This window comes from Hemiscyllium ocellatum, chromosome 17 (genome assembly GCF_020745735.1).
Source record: "Hemiscyllium ocellatum isolate sHemOce1 chromosome 17, sHemOce1.pat.X.cur, whole genome shotgun sequence".
NCBI classification, from domain to species: domain Eukaryota; kingdom Metazoa; phylum Chordata; class Chondrichthyes; order Orectolobiformes; family Hemiscylliidae; genus Hemiscyllium; species Hemiscyllium ocellatum.
The window spans coordinates 71,814,923-71,836,858 of NC_083417.1; the positions used below are offsets into that span (position 1 = coordinate 71,814,923).

Here is a 21,936-nt window from a genome sequence, read left to right on the forward strand (position 1 = left end):
TAATGAGGCCATTACTTGAGAATTGGTTCTGGCAAGTCAGGAAGAGACTCTATGTTCAATCAAATGGCAGTCGTTGAATATAATTGAAACATCAGGAGGAGTTGATCAATCTATCAAGAACCAGAATTAAAGGTTTTTTTTTCTTTGCTATGTTTACTAGGAGATTATTCTGGGCTGCTGCCTTAACAGCATGAAGATTTTGAAAAGTGACCTAACCAATGTCTTGTATAGATGCAACATGACCTCCCCATACCTAGACTCAGTGCAGCACCTCACATTTATCTAAATTACACTCCCATCCTGCCTGATCTGAGGCACCAGCTTCTGGAAGTCTGAAGTGTGGAAAGCTGAGATAGATGTTCTGCTGTCTTTGACTGGATGAACTGAGAAGCTGACCATAAACAATGTTTCAGTAAAGTACAGCCTGGAAGACCACGGTTATGCCTATGAAACAATACATCGTGAAAGCTACTTAAGTAGCCTTGTCAGATTTATTATTTTCTTTCATTTATCCCATAATTCTCTGGGTTTGTTTATTTCACTGTCTTTTGTTTGAATGGGGGCTGAAAACAAGTTTTTCAGTATAAAGCACAGGCATTAATTAGCTCACCATAGCATTTAATTTTATCTTTGCTTAAATTATGTATTTAATAAATGGTTACATCTTATGTTTAAGATACAAATTCAGTATCTATAAATTAACTGCACACAGTCTGCGATTGGTTGGTCAGAAATCAGTTTAGGGACCATTGGAGTGATTATTTTGGGAGTCTTCAGCTTAATTATACAGTGCTGCAAATGCAGAGGTAGAAAGATTGATTAGGTTTGGCTCGTTGTCTTAACAATTGTAAATAATTGTAGCCCTAACACTGATTGCTGTGGTACTTCACTAGTTACAAGTTGTCACCCTGAAAATCCCAACTCTGTGTCTTCTATTAGATAGTCAATCCTCTATCCAGAATGTGAATGTAGGTACCAAAGCTTTTGTAGCAATCAGCAGATCTATGAAGACATGAAGGTGATGGTGGATAGTTGCTTTTCAGGCTGGAGACTTATGACCAGCAGTGTGTTGCAAGGATCAGTGCTGAGTCCACTTCTTTTTGTCATTTATGTAAATGATTTGGATCTAAATATAAGAGATATGGTTAGTGAGTTTGTAGATGACACCAGAACTGGCGGTGTAGTGGACAGTGAAAAAGGTTACATCAGAGTACAATGGGGTCTTGAACAGATGGGCCAGTGGGTTGAGGAGTGGCAGATGGGAGTGTAATTTAGATAAATGTGAGGTGCTGCATTCAGTCTAGGTATGGGGATGTCATGTTGCAGTTATACAGGACATTGGTTAGGTCACTTTTGAACTAATGCAATCAATTCTCGTCTCTGCAATGGGAAGGACATTGTGAAACTTAAAAAGGTGCAGAAAAGATTTACAAGGATATTGCTGGCATTGGTGAGAGACTAAGTAGGCTGGAGCTGTATTGTCAGGAGTGTCTGAGGCTGAGGGGTGACTTTATAGAGGCTTATAAAATCATGATGGGCATGAATAGGATGAATAGGCAGGTGTTTTCCCTGGATGGGGGAGTCCAGAACTACAGGGTTTAGGGTGAGAGGGGAAAGATATAAAAAGGACCTAAGGGGCAACATTTTCACACAGAGGGTGATCCGTGTATGGAATGTGCTGCCAGAGGAAGTGATGAGGCTGATACAATTGCAACATTTAAAAGGCATCTGGATGGGTACATGAGAAGGAAGGATTTAGATGGCCAATTGCTGGCAAATGGGACTAGATTAATTTAGGATGCCTGTTCAGCACGGACAAAAGCTCTGTTTCTGTGCTGTATAGTTCTATGACTCTATGAGGAAGGATGATTTAGAAGTTTTTAATTACAAGTGAGTTGATTGAAACTGTCTCTGCATTAACTGCACACTCCCTGAAACATTTAATAATTTCAGCAGAGATCTCTGTCCTCTCTTACTCTTCAGATAGCAACAGTCTCAACCAGATGGAACTGACTGTTTCCTCAGGGTATCCTTACTGCAAGAGTGGCAATCTAACTGGACTGCCAGCCTTTTCATACTGGGGCTAACACTGCAATCAAAAATATCCAATTATACCAACTTTGAAAAATATTTTACAAGGGTTTGCCTTTCAGGCTTCTCCCACTTTAGCAGGGGGGACGAAACTTTGGACGGCACAGTGGCTCAGTAGTTAGTGCTGCTGCCTCACAGGATCTGAGTTTGATTCCCACCCTCGGGAGACTGTGTGGAGTTTGCACATTCTCCCCATGTCTGCAAAGGTTTCCTCTGGGTGCTCTGGTTTCCTCCCACTGTCCAAATATATGCAGGTAAGGTGAACTGGCCATGCAAATTGCAGGGGTGTGGCGATAGGTCTGGGTGGGATGCCCTTCCGAGTATTGGTGTGGGCTCGATGGGCTGAATGGCCTGCTTCCACACTTTAGGGCTTTTATGATTCTGTTATTGTCTCAATATTGCACAGTCCTTAGAAGGGTATAAAGAGTGTGAGGCAGTGGGGATAAGGGTCTGGTGGGAATTAAAAAGGAAATCAGGAAAGCAAAGGGAATGCATATGAAAGCAACAGTTCGGGAATAGAAGCAAGCCCAATGGGATTTTTATGTATATAAAAGACCAAGAGAATAACGATGGAGGACATACAACTCATTAGGCACCTTACAGATATGAGCTGGAGGATGTAGACTCAATTAATACTGTGCATTGGTCTTTGCAAAAGAAAATGACCATACAGTTCCAGACTTCAGGGCAGAGGTCTGTGAAAAATTACAAGAAATTAACATTGCCAGGGTTAGTGGATAAATCTGAAGGCTTGGAAGAGATTCCAATCCACTGAGGGAGTCCAGGGGGGAGATTTCAGGGGCCCTGTCAGTAATTTTCACAGCCCCTTTGGGAAGGTGCCAGAGGACAAGAGATACTGCTAACATTTTTCCATTATTAATAAAAGGTGGAAGGGGTTGACCAGGAAATTACAGGGCAGCCGGTTTTCTTTTGGTACTAGGGAAAGAGTTCTGAGGGGCAGAACATATCTGCACTTAGAGGCTGATTAATTAGGGGTTGCTACATCAATTTTCAGGGAAAGTTCCTTTTGACAAATCTGATGGATGTTTTTTGAGGTAACGAGGAGTGTTGATGAGGGTAATACTTTTGATGTGGTTTAAACACGGATTGTTTTCATAAACTTCGATTGTTTTCACTGACAAGAGGGAGGCTGAGGGACGGCCTGTTGGAAGCCTACAGAATTATAAGAGGCGTAGATAAGATGGACAGTCAGAGGCTTTTTCCCAGGGTGGAAAGACGAACTGCAAAATGGCACAGGTTCAAGGTTGGGGGTGGGGGTGGGGGGGCGGAGTTTAGGAGAGAAGTGCAGGGAAAAGTTTTCAATCAGAGGATGGATGGGTGCCTGGAATTCACTGCCAGTGGAGGTGGTGGAAGTGGGCACGTTAGCAACAGTTAGGGTATATCTTGATAAGTACATGAACAGGAGGCAAACAGAGGGATAGAAATCGCACATGGGCTATAAGTAGCTGGTCTAAATAAGGATTAAGAACCAGCGCAGGCTTGGTAGGCCGAAGTGCTGTATTGAATTGTATGAGCCCGGACAATTGTACATATATGGAACTTGAAGTGGCTTTTGAGATAGTCCCTCATGGCTGACTGGTCAAGAAGGTGAAAAGCTCATGAGATCCAAGGCAAAGTGGTACGTTGAATCCAAAATTGGCTGAGAGGCAGGAAGCAGAGAATGATGGTAGACGGATGTTTGTGTGACTAGAAGACTGTTATCTGCCCGGCGTGCTGGATGATGTGGAGGTACTGGTTTTGGACTGGGGTGGACAAAGTCAGAAGTCACACAACATAAAAAACTTGTGATTCCAAATAAACTTGTTGGACTATAACCTGATGTCATGTGGCTTCTGACTTTGGAGCTCTTGCTGTCTATGATGTACATTATTGATATGGACTTAAACGTAAGGAGGTCTGAATAAGATGTTTACCAATGACGTGAGAGTTGGTAGGGTGGCAAGTAGTGAGAGGGATAGCCAAAGTCTACAGGAGGATATCAACATACTGCTCAGCTGACACAGCAGTGTGAATGGAATTCAATCTGGAAAAGTGTGAGGCAATGGCCTTGGGAAGGGCTGACAAATTAAGGAATTATCCTGCGAATGACAGGGCCCAAGAAAGTACTGAAGTGTGCATATCCACAGATCCCTGAAGGGAGCAGGGATGTTCATAGAATAGAATCATAATCCCTACAGTGTGCAGTTACGCCATTCAACCCATTGAGTCTGTACCAACCCTCTGAAGAGCAGCCCACGCAGACCCAGACCCCACCCATCCTGTAACCTGGCTAATCCACCTAACCTACACATCCCTGGACACAATGAGCAATTTAGCGTGGCCAATCCACCTACCCTCTACACCTTTGGACTGTGGGAGGAAATCAGATCATTGGGAGGAAACCCACATGAACATGTAGTTTCACTTCTTTCATGTGTAAATCACAAAACCTTTTTTTTAAAGTTGCATTCTCAGGTTAGCTGTTAACAATGGGTGATAGCTAGACAATATGTTGAAGGTGTTAGCCCCCTGTATTCTCTGTCTATGCCATGATGTTTAGATTGATTCTAATCCAAAAAGTGAGGTAACAGAGTATATCAAACTATCATGGTATTCAAACAGATGAAAGACTCAACAGACAATCAATTTTTCAATGTATAATTTCAGTTACATCACACTATATTTTTGCTATAAATTCTGTGTGTTAGGATTGAGCCCTCCATTATCACCTGATGAAGGAGCAATGCTCCAAAAGCTAATGTGCTTCCAATTAAACCTGTTGGACTATAACCTGGTGTTGTATGGCTTTTAACGTGGTACACCCCAGTCTAACACCAGCATCTCCAAATCATCTTGATAAAGTGATTGAGAAGGTACTAGGAACACTTGGTTTCATCAGGTGAGGCATTGATAACAAGAGCAGGAAGGTTATACTGGAACTGTCTAAAACACAAATTAGGCCACAGTTAGAGTACAGTGTGCATTTCTTGTCACTACATTATAAGAAACAACAAACAGAAATTTCTGAAGAAACTCAATAGATCTGACAGCATCTGCGGAGAGAGAATCAGAGTTAGCATTAACACTGGAGTCCAGTGATCCTTCTTCTGACCCTTGTTCTGAAGGTCCAGTACTCTCCAGGTTCAATCTCGATAAAGTGTGAGAGAAAGCACAGCAGGTCAGACAGCACCTGAGGAGCAAGACAGACGACCTTTCGCACATAACCTTTCATCAGAACAGGCTGTCTGACCTGCTGTGCTTTCTCCAGCATCACACTTTGTTGGCTCTGATTCTCCAGCATCTGCAGTCCTCACCACCTCCTCATGGTACAGTCTGCAGTTCTTTCTTTCATATAAGGATGTGATGGAACTCGATGGGATCCAGAGGAGATGCAGCAAGGTACTGCGTGGACAGGAAGGTTGGAGATATCAGGAAAGATTTGGATAGGCTGGGGTTGCTTTCCTTGGATCAATGAAGGTTGAGAAGGGACCTGATAGGATTTGAGATTGTGAGAGTCATAGATAGGATGGATGGACAAAGGGCATAGATTTTAAGTAAGAGATCGAAGGCTCAGAGGTAAGTTGAGGATAAATTGTTTTCAACCAGAGGATGTTGATTTAGAAACTCTTGTAACACTGAAGTAGTATGGAGATATTCACTTGCATTGACACAGCTTGCAGGGCTATAAGGACTGAGAATTATCACTGAAAGTGAGAAGGATTCTTTCATTCCTGGGCTGTTGCAAGGCACGGAGAATGGAATTGGTTTCCACGTTACTGCTCTTATCATGTCTGACCTGGACACAAGAGATGCTCATCCTAGAAATGGACTGGATATTATTGTGGAAGGTAGAGAACATGGAGTCCAACTGAGGCAAATCTGACTGGAGATTAAGAGATAGATTAACTACTAACTTCTTTCTTAATCACTCATTTACAGAACATGCGAGTCACTGGTTAGGCCAGCATTCATTGTCCTTCCCAAATTGCCCAGAGGGCAGTTAAGAGTCAACCACATTGCTGATGTCCTTTAGGGAAGGAAAGTACGTGACTCCAGACCCACAGCAAACCAGATGGGTGACTTCCTGACAATTGACAATGGATTCATTGTCATCATTTGACTCTTAATTCTAGATTTTTATTGAATTCAAATTCCATCATCAGCCATAGCAGGATTTGAACCCAGGCCCCCCCGAACATTACCTGGGTCTTTGGATTAACAACTAAGTGACAATACCACTAGGCTATCACTTCCCCTTGCACCCTTCAGCCACCCTCAAGCACAGCTGTCTTACCTGGAATCCAAAGCAAATTGTTGGCATGACTGTGAAAATGGCTGTCCACGAAGGAACACTGAGGATGGAGAAACAAAATGATGTTTAACATGACTGTCCAGCAGGAACCACAACCCCAGTTTTCCAAGGACCTCAATCTATCCAATACCTTCCAGGCCAGGAAATATCTTGACAATTCTTGATGATACTACTCTCCACAGAAATCTCATACTTCCTATAATGTGGGATGGATGTCTGCTGCCTTATGCAGCACAGTTACTCAAATTGCAAACTGCCATTTAACATCAGGACCTACCAACCATCAATAGACCCACTCCACAGTTTGATTCTTTGACAAATCCATTCCTGCCTGTTGCTTTTGTTTTTGCACCTTGTTTTTTAAACAGGCACTGTCTGGTGTGGATTCTGTGATTGTCAAAGCTGGTGCCTGGAGGTAGTGCATTGCCAAACGGGTCCTGACATTGATTCAGTGGGTACGCTGTCATTTCTGAGATAGGAGATTGTGTTACAAAAACATCCATTCGGCTAATCTCACTAAACAGGCCAATTATAGAAAACCAGGAACCAGCAAAATTTCCCAGAATAAACCACATCATGGAGGCCACTTATTTTAAAAGGTCTAACACAATGACCTAACGTTTTTAAACTGTAGAGACAAGATGCATCCCTTTATTGGGATGTATCACCACAGGAAATGACATCACCAACCCAAAGAAGCCCAAACATATAAATAGAAAGCAGACTCATAAACAGCGCTTTGCCTGGAGGCCCACTGAAGATGTTACCTAGCAGCTTGACAAAGTGTCTGGAAATGAACCTCCCAGCTCAGCAAGCAAACCTACATCCATATCCCCTTTGTTGGTGTTTAAGGATAGAAACTGCAAGGTTCAGCAGAGGCATACAAATCAGACTGTATTTTTCCAATGTTCCCTCAGCAAACAACATGATATTTCACTTAGAAATGTGAGATACTGATTTATATTAGAAATATTCACAATTCAGTTCATGGCCAAAAGGAAAATCAAAGAGATCACTGAATCTTCAGCTGACCAACAAGAATATAGTTTCCCTGAAATGTTCTGGATCCAAGTTCCCCTCCTTGTTGCAGAGCCACCTGATAAAGGAGCAGCGCTCTGAAAGTAAGTGCTTCCAAATAAACCTGTTGGACAGTAACCTGGTGTGTTATTTTTAACTTCTTGCAGAGGGTGCTCTTTGCCATCCAATCTCTCTTTCACTCTTATGAATCAAGGATGCAGTGAAGAAGCTACGATAAACTTGCTTAACGCCTTATTCAGTCTGAGTTGAAGTAATGAGGCAGGTTAGAGGGCGCAGAAAAGATTCATAGAGAGTGGAAGAACTTGAGTTAACTCGAGAGTGGGAATGCTGGGTCAGTTCTGCCTGGAGAAATGAAGGAGGGAAGCAAGTTTGTTGGAGGTATTCCAGCAATCCATGTCATACCTCCTTCTCTTCCACTTGCACCATTATTCCTGTTGTGTTCTCTTATTCTCCCTCTCACTGCACTATTCCTCCTTCACTCTGTCATTCTTCCTTTCCGTTTCACATTCACCCCATTATCCCTTCATCAATCCTCCTTTTAGACATTCATATCTGTATTGTTTCTCCTTTCTTACCCAACTGGACAGACACTGCCAGAGAACAGCCCGTGTGTCTGTTTAATGGAGCAAAGAATGATCTCAACTGTCAGATATGAATCATAGAATCCCTATAGTGTGGAAGCAGGCCTTTTAGCCCATCGAATCTGTACTGCCCCTCCAAACAGCATTCACCCAGACCCACGCTCTTCACCTTATCCACCTAATCTGCACATTTTTGGACTGTGGAAGGAAACCAGAACACCCAGAGGAAAGCCACACAGACACTTGGAAACTCCACACAGACAGTGGCCCAAGGACGAAATCGAACCTGGGGTCCTTGGTGCTGTGAGGCAGCAGTGCTAACCACTGAGTCAACGTGATGCCCTAAATATTAGCCTAGAGTGCAACTTTATACACGAATCTCTTTTTGTCAAAGGTATTCAGGATTGTAGAGTCAAGGCCATTAAGAGCTGAAATTAACATTTGAAGGGGCCATTTCAAACGGAATAGTGGAGAAGATTGACCTTACTCAGTACCTTGTATGTGTGATTTGATGGCTGACATCTAACACTGTGTTATCATTATCTGACAATCTACTGCTTTCGAAAGCCTAATAGCAGGTACATACTTTAGTCACCGAGGATGAATTGATGTTGATATAAATACATATATAATAAATGTTATCCAAATGCTGTATCAAACTGGTCAACAAAACCCCATGAAAATAATTTGAATTGATTCTGAATGTGCTGAGGTTTTATAATTCAGTGATGTCCTTGTTGCGTTATTAAAGTTCAGTGCTCCATGCATTGAGCTGCTGGAGTGAGCTGTGATCGCAGATGTGACCATGTTACATTGTGTTCCTCAGCTGTAATAGACAAATCCACAGGGACTGTACCTGGAGCTGTGCTGTTCTGGGATGAATTTGGAATCTGTCATCAGGTAGAATTTCACCACCACCATAACTGTGAGATATGTAGCTGCCAAGGTTCCCAGGATACTGAGGAAGGGAACGGATACATGAGGAAAGCTCCAATCAACGCTGAGACACACACAGACACAAACAGACAGACAGACACACACACACACATTCACAAGTCAATTTATACATAAGTTATAAATAGATCTTTAAAATTACACCCCTGTACGGGATCACATTTGTATGGATGAGCATTTGTAAGTCAGCCATTAGTAAGTTAGGGACTGCTGTACACACACATACATCCACATACTTATATGTGCCTCTGATTAGCTCTCCTCAATCCTTTGCCATGAGATATTTGACCATTTTAGTGGCCCCACCATTGACATTTGGACAGGCTTGTTGCAAATGCTAGGAGCCTGAGGGGCTGAGGGACTGTGCATAAGGTCAGGGTGACCTGCACCTCCACCCGCCCCCCCCACCCCCACCGCCACCTAGCCCGATTGGGGTCGATAAAAATGGACAGTTCCTGCATGATCCACACTGTGTGATACTGGCACTAGCTCCTTGTCTTCTGGCCCCTAGCAAACACAAGGGCATCCACTGACCCCACTGGCTGGTGATGCAGTGCAGGAATGGGTATGTGCTAGGCCATCGTGCCATCCACCTGAAGAATGTTCAGACAGCACCCATCTCCTCTTGTTCTGATTTAAGACTTGCAGCCCCTACCATCGATTTGGCAGCCAGCCCCCAAATCCAACTACAACTCCATCTTGGCACCAATGCAGCACTGCCCAACAGGGTAGCCATACCTGCTGTACTTCTGAAAGCTGAGCTCCTCCGGGATTGATAATGGCAGGATGACAAAGAGGCAAACGCCGGACAGTCCCAGTCGATGGTCCGTGTACCAAGGCCGGGGTGGGTCCGCACCATCTGCCATGGTTTCATTATTCGCCATTGAGTCACACACTGAAACACAACACAACGGGCTAATCAGCAGCAAGTGGCACCGTCCAGTATCAAACTACACCACGCATGGCAGAGCTCTCTCACACATTCCTGTACATGGGAGGGAAAGAGAGAGATAAGAAGCAAATCCTACTCTGACTGTCATCTGCAGGGAAGGATTGGAGCTCACTCAGGAATCCACGAGAAGCATCAATGGGGGATAAATCCGGTAACACAAAACTGGGCCTTCAGGCCGAAGTAATGAAGACAGGCTAGAAGAATGTGATTTGTGATTTCTCTGAACCAATTAGGTCCCAATGAAAGGGTGCAACTATACCTAATGGAAAGAGGTTTTAGGGACCAGACCAGACCAGACCAGACCCCCAAAGTAAGTAAGGAGATAGCCTAGATTCTAACTTATTTTTTTAAGGCAAATGTAAGGCACCGTTGCCCAGATATGATTTGATTGGTCCATTGCTAAGCTTTAATCAAAACACACTTTATTCTTGCAACATCATTAAAATACAATGAAAAGAAGGATTGGCATAACTTTAACCCTATTGAAATACTTAACAAGGTAACGTGTTATTTAACCAGTAATCATCAACTATTCCAGTATAGGCAGCATCCCATAAACACACCCTTGACAAAGACAGTTCAGCCACACAGTTATGATTCTCACATTCTCTCTCTCTCTCTCTCTCTCTCTCTCTCTCCCCCCAGTCCAGTTAAAAAGTAACATCGAAAGAATCAATCTGCCCCTTTTGATGTTTAAGAGGAAGCCTATCTAAGACTTCGCTCCAGCAGCAGAAAACTCAAGTTCCCAGCTCTAACATCCAGCAAAAATTTCCAAGTAATTGAAAGTAAAACTAAAGTGTCTGAGCCTGACTTCACATACACATGATTCTTTTCTCTTACTTTTAAAAGCAAACTCTGAGGGAGAATTCAAAGCTGTTTACCAACTGCCTGTCTGAAGGAGATGTTTCGGCGCCACTGTGACAAGACCCCTCTGCCAGAGAAACAGAGCAGAACACATCGCTTAAAGTATTGTCACAGAAGTGACTGGAAATCTCCAGTTGGCATCCATTCTTCTACATTGACTGAGTCTGTTTAGGCACCTAGAGGTGGGCACCCATTGACAGCTGGCCTGGAAATCGATTCCAACTATATCTGCTGGCCAGGTCCCCTGACTGCTGAATCTCACTTTTCAGTAAAACACTGGGGAGATGCCATCCTGATGCATCTCTTAGCTTCATTGCAGCCTCTCCTGGTGGACTTTAATTTCTTAATTCACAAGATGTGGCTGTCAGTGGCTGAACCAGTACTTATTACCAGAGGGTGAGTTGAAAGTTGATCTGTTAAGAGTCGAGACTGTGGGTTTAAAGTCACATATAGGCCAGACAGAGCATTAGTGAAGCAGGTAGGTTTTTAAATGACAACTGATTATCATTAGGCTTGCTTTTTTATTCCCAGATTTTAATTGAATCCACCATGTTCCCCCAAATATTAGCCTGGGCTCTAAATTGCTAGCCCACTGATATGACCACTATGTCACCAACCACCTCTGATTGGCTTTCTGGTCTACAGAGGAGCCCTTTGTCTTTAGTTAAAAAGGGAACTGCTGCCATACCAACCAAGGGTGGCACCCTGTGAAAACCTAAAGAGTGCCTGTTTCTAGAATCCCTATAGTGTGGAAGCAGGCCATTCAGCCCATCAAGTCCACACAGAACATCCCAGAAAGATTCACCCCTCTAACAGATCCCTGTAAATCTACATTTTCCCACAGCTAGTTCACGTAATCTGCACATCCCTAGACACTATGAGCAATTTAACAATGGCCAATCCACACATGCTGCACAATAGTGGACAGTCCGAGAAAATGGGACCACCCAGAGGAAAACCACGCAGACACGGGGAGTATGTGCAAACTCCACACAGCCCCTCCCAAGGCCGGAGTTGAACCCAGGTCCCTGGCGCTGTGAGGCAGCAGTTCTAATCACCTAGCCATTGTTCCACCAAGCCACCCCATTTATCCTGGGGATGAGTTGGGAACACGTTCTTCCTGTTCCAGGAGTGAAAATTGAGCTAATCATTTATTCTGGCTTTGGCAGGGGAAGCTTGCGATGTAGTGAGATTGAATATAAGGACACAGGCTTGAAATTAGAGCCAGGTCTTCTGGTAGAGAATTTGGAAAGCTGATTTACTTGCTCCAAGTATTGAAAATTTGGAAACCAGCCCCTCAAAGGTCTGGTTTAAAACTGGAGCTGCCGAGACCAAGATGAACACTTTTTTTGGTTTGTCAATTTTGTTAAATGGGCCAAAAGGCAAGGAACTGGGCAGAGGAGCCATGATTGAACTGAATGATAGCACTGGTCTAAAGGGGTTGAATGGCCTCCTCCTGTGTTTTGGCTGCACCACATGGGCATTTTCTTTTCCAATGTACCCACAGAAAGAGTAAGGATGGCTGTGAGCTAAAAGTTGAATTACTGCCAAGTGGGGCAAATAGTTGAAGGCGATCATTTGTATTCAGAGAATTCTAACAACATGGAAAAAGGCTCTTTGGCCCATCGTGCACAATGCTGGTCATCAAGTGTCTATTCTGAGTTCTGAGGAAGGAACACTCGACCTGAAACATTAACTCTGCCAGACCTGCTGAGCTTTTCCAGAAATTTCTGTTATATTTCTGAATTACAGTAACTGCAGTTCTATTGGGTTGTATTAAGTATCTATTCATTCTGATCCCATTCTCCAACACTTGGCCTGGAGCTTCAAGTGTTCATCTATTGTAAATATTTCGTCAACTTTGTGAGGATTCCAACCTCTAGGACTCTTGTAATCAATGAGGTCCATCAATCTGTGGGTTAAAAATCATCCTTAAATCCTCTGTAAATCTCCCGTCTTTACCTTAAATCTATAGCCCCTATTTTTATCCTTCATTGCCAAGGGGTAAAGTTCCTCTCTATCTACCTTAACTATGTCCCTCATAATTTTGTAGATCTCCATTAGGTTCCCCCCGCCCACCCCCTCCACTCAGCCTTAAATCCTCTAAGGCAAACAGGCCCAGCCTCTCTTCATAGCTGCATTGCTCCAGCCTGGACAACATTATGGTGAATTTCCTCTGCAACCTCGCTACTCCTCCCATTGCAGACCCCATGAAGACAGTGGAAAATGGGCTCCAGTTTCCGGTCACACCCACATTTGCTCAGCTGATCCTCAACGACGACGAGAAATGCGATTGAGATCATAAAAACATTAAAGACGAAGCAGATCTCGCACAGTCTCCCAACGGTGGGCCCACAGATCTCCTTCACCACCCCCTGGTAGGTGGACTGCTGGCTGATTGAAGAACAGTAACCAAGGATCACCAGGCCGCTGATGAGGAAGATGAGAGATACCTGGAAAGAGAGAGGCCTGGAAATTGTTAACTCACAAATACACTTCAGAATCACATGACCCAATGAAGCAAACATCACTGAGGGAGTGAAAACAGAGGCAGATTGTGTTTGGGCTTTCTGATGTGTGAGGAATGTTTTGTGTGGAGGATTAAAACTTTCCCTCCGCAGAGCTCCAGTGGCAACCAATTAAATCCAACACAATGAAGGGAACAAAGTCTCACCTTATGGAAAGACTCACAATCTCACAATTGATTCCCCATCTACGGAATGGCTGTGGAATAGTGGCAAGGTCCTTGGAATAGTAATGTAGAAGCCGGCCTAATGATTTGGGGACATTAGGAGAAATCCCTAATGCTAAGTGGTGCAAAATTTGAATTCAATAACACCTGGATTAAAAAAAACTCACTTAACTGTAGCCATTGTTGCAAAAACTCACCTGGTTCACTAATCCTCTTTAGAGAAGGAAATCTGTCATCTTTACTTGGTGTGGTCTTTATGTAACTCCAGACTCACAGTAAAGGGCAATCAGGGATGGACGATATTCCACCTCTCATGAATTAATTTGAAAAAAAAGTCTTGCATGAGCCATCTTGTGTCATCTCTGAAATTTTCAATTAATGTGGGCAACGGGCAAATATTTTCTGCTCTCAAGCTCCCATAGTTGTCAATGGGACAGAGAATCAATTTCAGCTGATTCTCTCCTTGGTCCCCATTGTAATATACCAGAGAGATTGAAACTCTATGACTCTGCGCAACAGCTTCTAGTGCTCAGAGATGACTCAATTACAATCTCAACTCATGCGAACCTGGCTTGAGGTCCTACTGCAAAGATGAGAGGATGAATAATCTGGGCCGCATTCAGTGCATTACTCAGTAAGTCCTGCACTGTCTGCAGAGCTGTTCAGGTGAGAGGTTTAAACAGGGGCCTGTATGTAAAAGATTTAAAAGAGAGCTCATCAATTCGCCCCACAACCATCAGCTAAAACCAATTCACTGTCCCATTGACATTTGTCCTTCCATATCCGTCACAAATTCACCTGCACCTCCACACACATTATTTACTGCATCCGCTGCACCCGATGTGGCCTCCTCTATATTGGGGAGACAGACCGCATTCTTGCGGAACGTTTCAGGGAACACTTTTGGGACACCCTGACCAACCAACCCAACCGCCCCGTGGCTCATCACTTCAACTCCACCTCCCACTCCACCAAGGACATGCAGGTCCTTGGACTCCTCCATCGCCAGACCATTGCAACACGACGGCTGGAGGAAGAGCGCTTCATCTTCCGCCTGGGAACCCTACCACCACAAGCGATGAACCTAGATTTCTCCAATTTCCTCATTTCCCTTCCCCCCACCTTTTCTCAGTCAAATCCCTCGAACTCAGCACCGCCTTCCTAACCTGCAAGCTTCTTCCTGACCTCTCCGCCCCCACCCCCACTCTGGCCTATCACCCTCACCTTGACCTCCTTCCACCTATCGCATTTCCAATGCCCCTCCCCCAAGTCCCTCCCCCCTACTTTTTATCTTAGCCTGCTGGATGCACTTTCCTCATTCCTGAAGAAGGGCTTATGCCCGAAATGTTGATTCTCCTGTTCCTTGGATGCTGACTGACCTGCTGCGCTTTTCCAGCAACACATTTTCAGCCATTGACATTTGAGGCAGCTTGAGCACAGAAACTATTTGCCCAGTGCACACGCTTATTCAACAGTCCTCGTTTGGAGCACACCTTAGAAAAGATATATTAGCCTTGGACGGAGAGGAACATAGGCTTACCTGAATGAAAACTGGACTTTTGGGGTTAAGTTATGAGGAGAGATGATACAATTAGGTTTTCCCTAGAATTTATAAGGTTAAGGGGTAATCTGACTTTGATTAAGATACAAACAGGAAAAGATAGGATAGATAAAGATAAATTATTTCCACTGGTTGCGGGTTCCAGAACTAGAGGGCATAGTCTGAGGATTAGGGTCAGACCATCCAGGAGACATGTTAGGAAACATTTCTACTACAAAGGATAGTTGAGGTTTGGAAGTCTATTCCACAAATGGCAGTTGATGTGAGGTCAGTTGTTAATTTTAAGTCTGAGGTAGATAACTTTTGCCAAACAAAGAATTAAGGGAAAGCGGCCAAAGGCAGGAAAATGGAGTAAGGCCACAGATCAATCATGATGTCATTGAATGATGGAACAGGCTTGAGGAAATGAACTCCTATTCCTATGCTTCTTTGTCACAGTGTAAGTTGATGATGATTGACACCTAACTGCCAAGCTTTGTTTGCATTTTACATCAGATAGGTTGACTGATTGCTCAAAACGTTGCCTTGATAAATGATCTGGGGAATGGCTGTCGCTTGTAGTTAACTGTCAATCATCATTAACTGATCCATTCACTGTGGCAACACCTCTACTAATCACAGTCCATTTGCTAACTATTCAGCAGGCTTCTCTCGGCCTGCATAAATGATGATTTACCCCATGAACAAGGTCTTAGCATGATTAAACCACCTAGTCTGCACACGTTTGGATGGTGCGAGGAAACCGGAGTGCCTGGCAGACGCCCACACAGATGTTGGGAGAATGTGCAAACTCTACATGGACAGTTGCTTAAGGCTAGAATTCAATCCTGGGTCCCTGAAGCTGTGAGGCCGCAGTGCTAACTACTGAGTTACCATGCCTCCTGTGAAATGTCTCTGTGTTGGAGAAATCAATGGGATTAAAGACTGATAAATCTACATCCCTGCGTACCTAAGGATGTGGCACTAGAAATAGTAAATGCTTGGTGGGTCATCTTCCGAGATTCTCTGGATTTGAATGGATTGGAGGGTAACTAGTATCAACCCACTATTTAAAAAGGGAGGTAGAGAGAAATAGGGAATTATAGACCAGTGAGTCTGACATCAGGCATGGAGAATGAGTCTATTATCAAGTGTCCAGGAACGTGCAGGCTTGGTGGGTTAGTTATGGCAATGTAGTGTTATGGAGACAGGGTGGGGAGGGGTTGCATCTGGATGGGATGCTCTTCAGAGAGTTGGTAAAGACTCAATGGGCTGAATGGCCTCTTTCCACATTGTAGAAATTCTACAATTCTGTCTGACCAATGAGAATTTAACACACAAGTATTAGAAATTGGAGGTGGATTGAATCTACCAGCCCTTTGAACCTGACCTTACCCCTCAATTCCACTGATTTCGAAATGCCTTCATTACTTAATAAGCCCCTCCCAAAAAAATGCCAAGCAATCTCTACCGTGAATATTCTCTGCAATCAATCATCCACATCACTCTAGTTAGAGGTTTCCAAAGATGCCCAACTCTTTGAATGAAGAAATTTTCCCTCCTCTCAGTCAGTCCCAACTGGCAACCAATTATTCTGAGATTACAATTCTTGTGTTTAAGATTCTTATGTGGAAGTATTTCTGTAGCCACGGCGATTTATGTTAAAACAATGAGAGAGAATGACTTCCTGGAGAGTAATGGGAGCATTTACCAATTAACAAAGTCATACATTACAGTTTCAAGTAGAAGATTATAGGCTTTGCTTTTTAGGGCCAGGGAAACATCTGTAGTGGGTAGAGTTTTTATTTAGTTTAAGTATGGACAATTCTGCAGGGTTCTGAGTGGAAGCTGGATTTGTAAAGGAGTTGTTCCTGAGAAAGAGATCAAGATAGTTTCGAGTTGTTAAAAATAGGTTACCACAGTATAAAGAGTTGAGTTTATAAGTTCCAGACCTAAAGTAGAGCTGAAAATGTATTGCTGGAAAAGCACAACAGGTCAGGCAGCATCCAAGGAGCAGGAGAATCGACATTTCGGGCATGAGCCCTTCTTCAGAAATGAGGAGAAGCCTTCCTGAAGAGGGGCTCATGCCCAAAACGTCGACTCTCCTGCTCCTTGGATGCTGCCTGACCTGCTGCGCTTTTCCAGCAACACATTTTCAGCTCCGATCTCCAGCATCTGCAGTCCTCACTTTCTCCTAGCAGACCTAAAGTATTCAATTAATACTGAATTATTTGAATTGGAGAGAGTTAAGCTGGGATATGTGACAAATCAAGGAAAACATCAGACTCTCACAATCGGGAATTGAAGCCACAGCTTAGTCAGAACCAATGAGTGGCAGAGAAGGGAATTCTTTCTGATGTTTGAGTACTGTAATGGGAGCTTGTTGGGGTTAGAAGGAATGCATTTTTACCATGTGTGTTTTGAAATCTTTAAACATAGGTTACATATGAATCTTTGGTTTAGTCTCTCTTATCTTCACTTCTTTCATGCAGTAAACTTACTTTTTATTGTTAAAAATAAATCTGCAACATTGCTTGTTGTGTTTCAGTTAAGACTGCCTCATTAAAACCAATAAAACAATATGTTCTATTAAATTAGATTCCTGTAGTAGGCATCAGGATCATTTTGATAAAGTTAATAAGGTAATCCGGAAAGACGACATTGTCTCTACAGGGTTCCCACAGTAACTGGTCATCATCAATGCATGGCCGAATCAGAAAGAAGAACAGTAGAACTATATAAACTAGAAACACGGGAAACAGTGATTCTCTGAAACCTATCCAAGTTGAAAGGTTGACCAGTAATTTTTAGTGCTGATTGGCTGAAACGCTTAGAGAAAAAGCCCAAATTGTAGGAAAATGGCCAGAGCATTTTAACCACATCCTCAATCACTTTTCATTCATCATAAAGGAACAGATTTCTTGATGAGCCAGTCATGCTGTTAGAAATCAAAAATACAACAAAACTCCCGTCACGTGGCCAAATTGCAGGAACTGATGTTATCCTAGCTGCGATCTCATAGACTAAAGTTCACTGCTTCGTCACGGAGCTAATTGAACTCTTTCAGTCTCTGTGGGAGCAAAGAATCAATCTGCAAGAATACAAAGGTCCATCTGTGCAAGCAGGAAGATTGTTCAATTGTAAGATTGTCAATCATAGAGGAATTGACTTCTATAAAAATCTTCCCCAGGATCTTTCAGAAATGCTTAGTGCAATGCCTCAACAAGAATTGGCTGCCAGAAAGTCAGCGCAGTTTCAGAGAGTTTAAATTATAGAATTTTTTTAAAAACTCAAATCAGTTTTTCACTATCTGCCATCCTGGTATTCAAACCCATGTTCCCATAAACATCAGCCTGGCTTCTTTACCAATATACCACCACATGAATAGGAAGGATGTGGAGGGATGTGGGCCGGGTGCTGGCAGGTGGGACTAGAGTAGGTTGGGATATCTGGTCGGCATGGACAAGTTGGACCGAAGGGTCTGTTTCCGTGCTGTACATCTTCATGACTCAAATGACTCTTTAGCCAGAAGATGCATTTCTGATCATTGACCAGGCTAAACTGTTTTAGAATTTTACATGTTTCATCTTCCAGACTTCAAGAAATAGAAAATTTACCTCCTCAATCTCTCCACAAAGGACAATCCACTCATCACTGTAATCTAATCTAGTAAACTCTCTCCATGGCAGGTATATTGTCCTTTAGATAAGGTGATCAAATCTGCACATTGTATTGTTGATGGCCTTACCAAAGCTCAGTATAAATGGAGTTTACTCCTTTGTTCTTTTCTTTTGCACCTGTTTCAACTCAACAAAATAGTTGGCAGCCATTTTCCAGATCATTTGTCAAGGTATTGCTTTGAGCAATCAGTGTCAACCTGGTTGGTTTAAAATGTAAACAAAGCCTGGCAGTTAAATGTCAATCATCAGTAACTTACACAGGAACAGGAGTATGCCATTCAGTCCCTCAAGCCTGTTCCACAATTCAGTGAAATCATGATTGGTCTGTGACCTAACTCCATATACCTGCCTTCAGCCCATATCCCTTAATTCCTTTGCTTAGCAAAAAGATTACCTCAGACTTAACATTAACAATTAACCTCACATCAAGTGGCATTTGTGGAAGAGAGTTCCAACTTCAAGCATCCTTTGTATGCAGAAGTTACTAAAATCTAGTATGCCATTTGCCTGCAAAGTTGCTGTAGTGTCTATACGTTAACTTTCTGTGAATCGTGTAAAAGAACGTTCCAGTTAGTCTGAATCCAAACGCTCCCCAGTCTCCTAACATTTAGTAAATAGAGTCAGAGAGTCATAGAGATGTACAACATGGAAACAGATCCTTCAGTCCAACTCGTCCATGCTGACCAGATATCCTAAATTAATTTAGTCCCATTTGCCAGCATTTGGCCCATATCCCTCCAAACCCTTCCTATTCATATACCATGCTGAGGCCATTTAAATGTTGTAATTACACCAGCCTCCGCCATTTCCTCTGTCCCTTTGGTCCCTTTTATACCTTTCCCCTCTCACCCTAAACCTCTGCCCTATAGTTCTGGACTCCCCCACCCCAGGAATAAGACCTTGTCTATTTACCCTATCCATGCCCCTCATGATTTTATAAACCTCTATAAGGTCACCCCTCAGCCTCCGATGCTCCAGGGAAAACAGCCCCAGCCTAATCAGCCTCTCACTATAGCTCGAATCCTTCAACCTTGGCAACATCCTTGTAAATCTTTTCTGAACCCTTTCAAGTTTCACAACATCCTTCCGATAGAATGGAGACCAGAATTGCACACAATATTCCAAAAGTGGTCTAACCAATGTCCTATACAGCCGCAACATGACCTCTCAACTCCTGAACTCAATACATTTTTTTATTCTCTACCAACACGAATATCTTCATTGTATCCTGACTGTCATGTTCTTGCTCTCTCATGTCATGTCCAAATCCCTTTGGAGCCTCCTGACTTTGTACCGGAAACAGTTAGATGCATTACACTCAATCTTCTTGTGAGGGTCAACAATATAAATTATAAATTGATGAGGTCCTGTGCTGTTTGTAGCTGCGTCCTACTTGTTGTAGCCTGCCAACCTGAGAATGCCTCATTTGTTCATGCCCTCTGCTTCCTTCTCTCTGCAAATCCTCAATCTGTGCTAATATATCATTGCAAACCTGTGGGCCTTAATTTTATATAATTACTCCTTGTGTGACACCTCATCAAAGACCTTTTGAAAATAGAAGCACACTTATTCATCCCACTGATTGCATCCTAAAAACCCATGAACACATTTGTCAAGCTGCATTTCCCTGTCATAAATCGCAATTGATGAAGTTAATCATAAAATGATTTTCTAAGTGTCCTGTTAACATGCCCTTAATAATAGATTCGAGTCACAATATTTCAGGCACGTAGCTCACCATGTCCTTCTCAAGAACAATTAGGGATGGGCAATAATTGCTTGCCCAGCCAGCAATGTTCAAATCCCATGAATACATTTTAACAATAGCATTTTGCAGACTATTGGCATCAAGCTAATGTGTTTGTAGATCTTTATTTTCTCTCTCTCCTTTCTCTTTTAAGCAGCTGGGTCTATTTGCTACCTCCCAAACTGCACAGGCTCAATCCCAGTCCCAGACGCAGGTATTTTTCAGCAGTCCTGCCCCATGCCTGTGGAGTGTTGCTCCTTGATTAATTGTTCTCACATCAATTATTGTCTCACAGAGAGACATGCCTATGACCCTTTGTGTACAACAGCTAATTATTGGACACAAACTGTGGGAATTGTTCTGGCAGTGTAGAAGATAGCGGCAGGAATAGGTCATTCGGCCCATCAAACCTGCTCCACCATTCAATAGGATCATGGTTTGATCATCCAACTCAGTCTCATGTTCCTGCTTTCACTCCTTTGATCATGTTAGCCCTTAGGACAATGTCTGACTCCTTCTTGAAAGCATTCAATGTTTTGGACTTGACTGCTTTCTGTGGCAGAGAATTCAACAGTCTCAACATAGGGACCACAAGAGATCGCTATATTAAGGGAAAAGGCATGGCTGAAGTATTAACTGAATATTTTGCATCTATCAGTATGACACTGCATTACTGTTTGAGTGAGGAGGAAGTTGAATCACTGGAAGGGTTTAAAATTGATAATGTGGTGATAATGAATTGGCTGGAGAGGCAATGCAGGAGAGAGGGTTTCACATTTCCTTGGGCAATGTTCAGGCATGGGGGCGGAGTGCAGGGGATATCGTTATACTGGCTGCACCTACCTGACCGGGGTTCACATCCTTACAGGGCAAAAACATTGGTGCCGCGGGGAAAATTTGAACTAATCTGAGGGTTTGAGAGGTATCTAGATAGAAGAACAGGGAGGAGGCAAAGAGGAGCAAACGGCAAAATATAAAGAAGGAAGAGTCGGCCATTCAGTCCATTGATCTGCTCCACTATTCAATAAGATCCCTCAAACTTCACATCTGCAGTGTGACAATACTATGGCTTTTAGAGGTATATTTTGTCCTTTTTTAAATGAAGAGATGTTGAGGCAGGGATGCTAAGCTGTCTCTTCCAATCTAATAAAATAGTCAGCTCGTGAGGGCCTGGACTTCTATTTAAAGTTAGAACAATAGAAGCAGCATGAATGGGTGCAGTCATGTTCCCACAGAACCATGTTTTCAGTTTAGCTTTCAGTTGTTGGGACTTTTGAAATTGGCTGTGGAAGCTGCCATCCATCTTTCCCTGCTCAGCAAAAATGATTAGGCTCTCTCTCTCCCTCTCTCTTTCTCTGTTCAAATTTTCTGTTGGTCTTTTCTCCTCGACTGGAGAAACATTGCATGTGAGACAATCTATTTTACTGAATTTGCCTTTGCCAAGGGGGTGTTTATGGGATGTCACTATATCAGAATAATTGTTGT

General features: G+C 43.1%; 1 protein-coding gene across 1 annotated transcript in view; it reads right to left on the reverse strand.

The window, feature by feature from the left end:
- The window catches only part of slc38a8a (solute carrier family 38 member 8a), a 44,999-nt gene that overhangs the window by 12,507 nt on the left and 10,556 nt on the right, over window positions 1-21,936 (reverse strand). The window contains exons 2-5 of the mRNA XM_060837521.1: window positions 13,047-13,245; window positions 9,715-9,871; window positions 8,879-8,980; window positions 6,386-6,443 (exon numbers count right to left, since the gene is read on the reverse strand). Of these exons, the coding sequence (XP_060693504.1) occupies window positions 6,386-6,443; window positions 8,879-8,980; window positions 9,715-9,871; window positions 13,047-13,245 (516 nt within the window). The remainder of the gene's footprint in view (window positions 1-6,385; window positions 6,444-8,878; window positions 8,981-9,714; window positions 9,872-13,046; window positions 13,246-21,936) is intronic.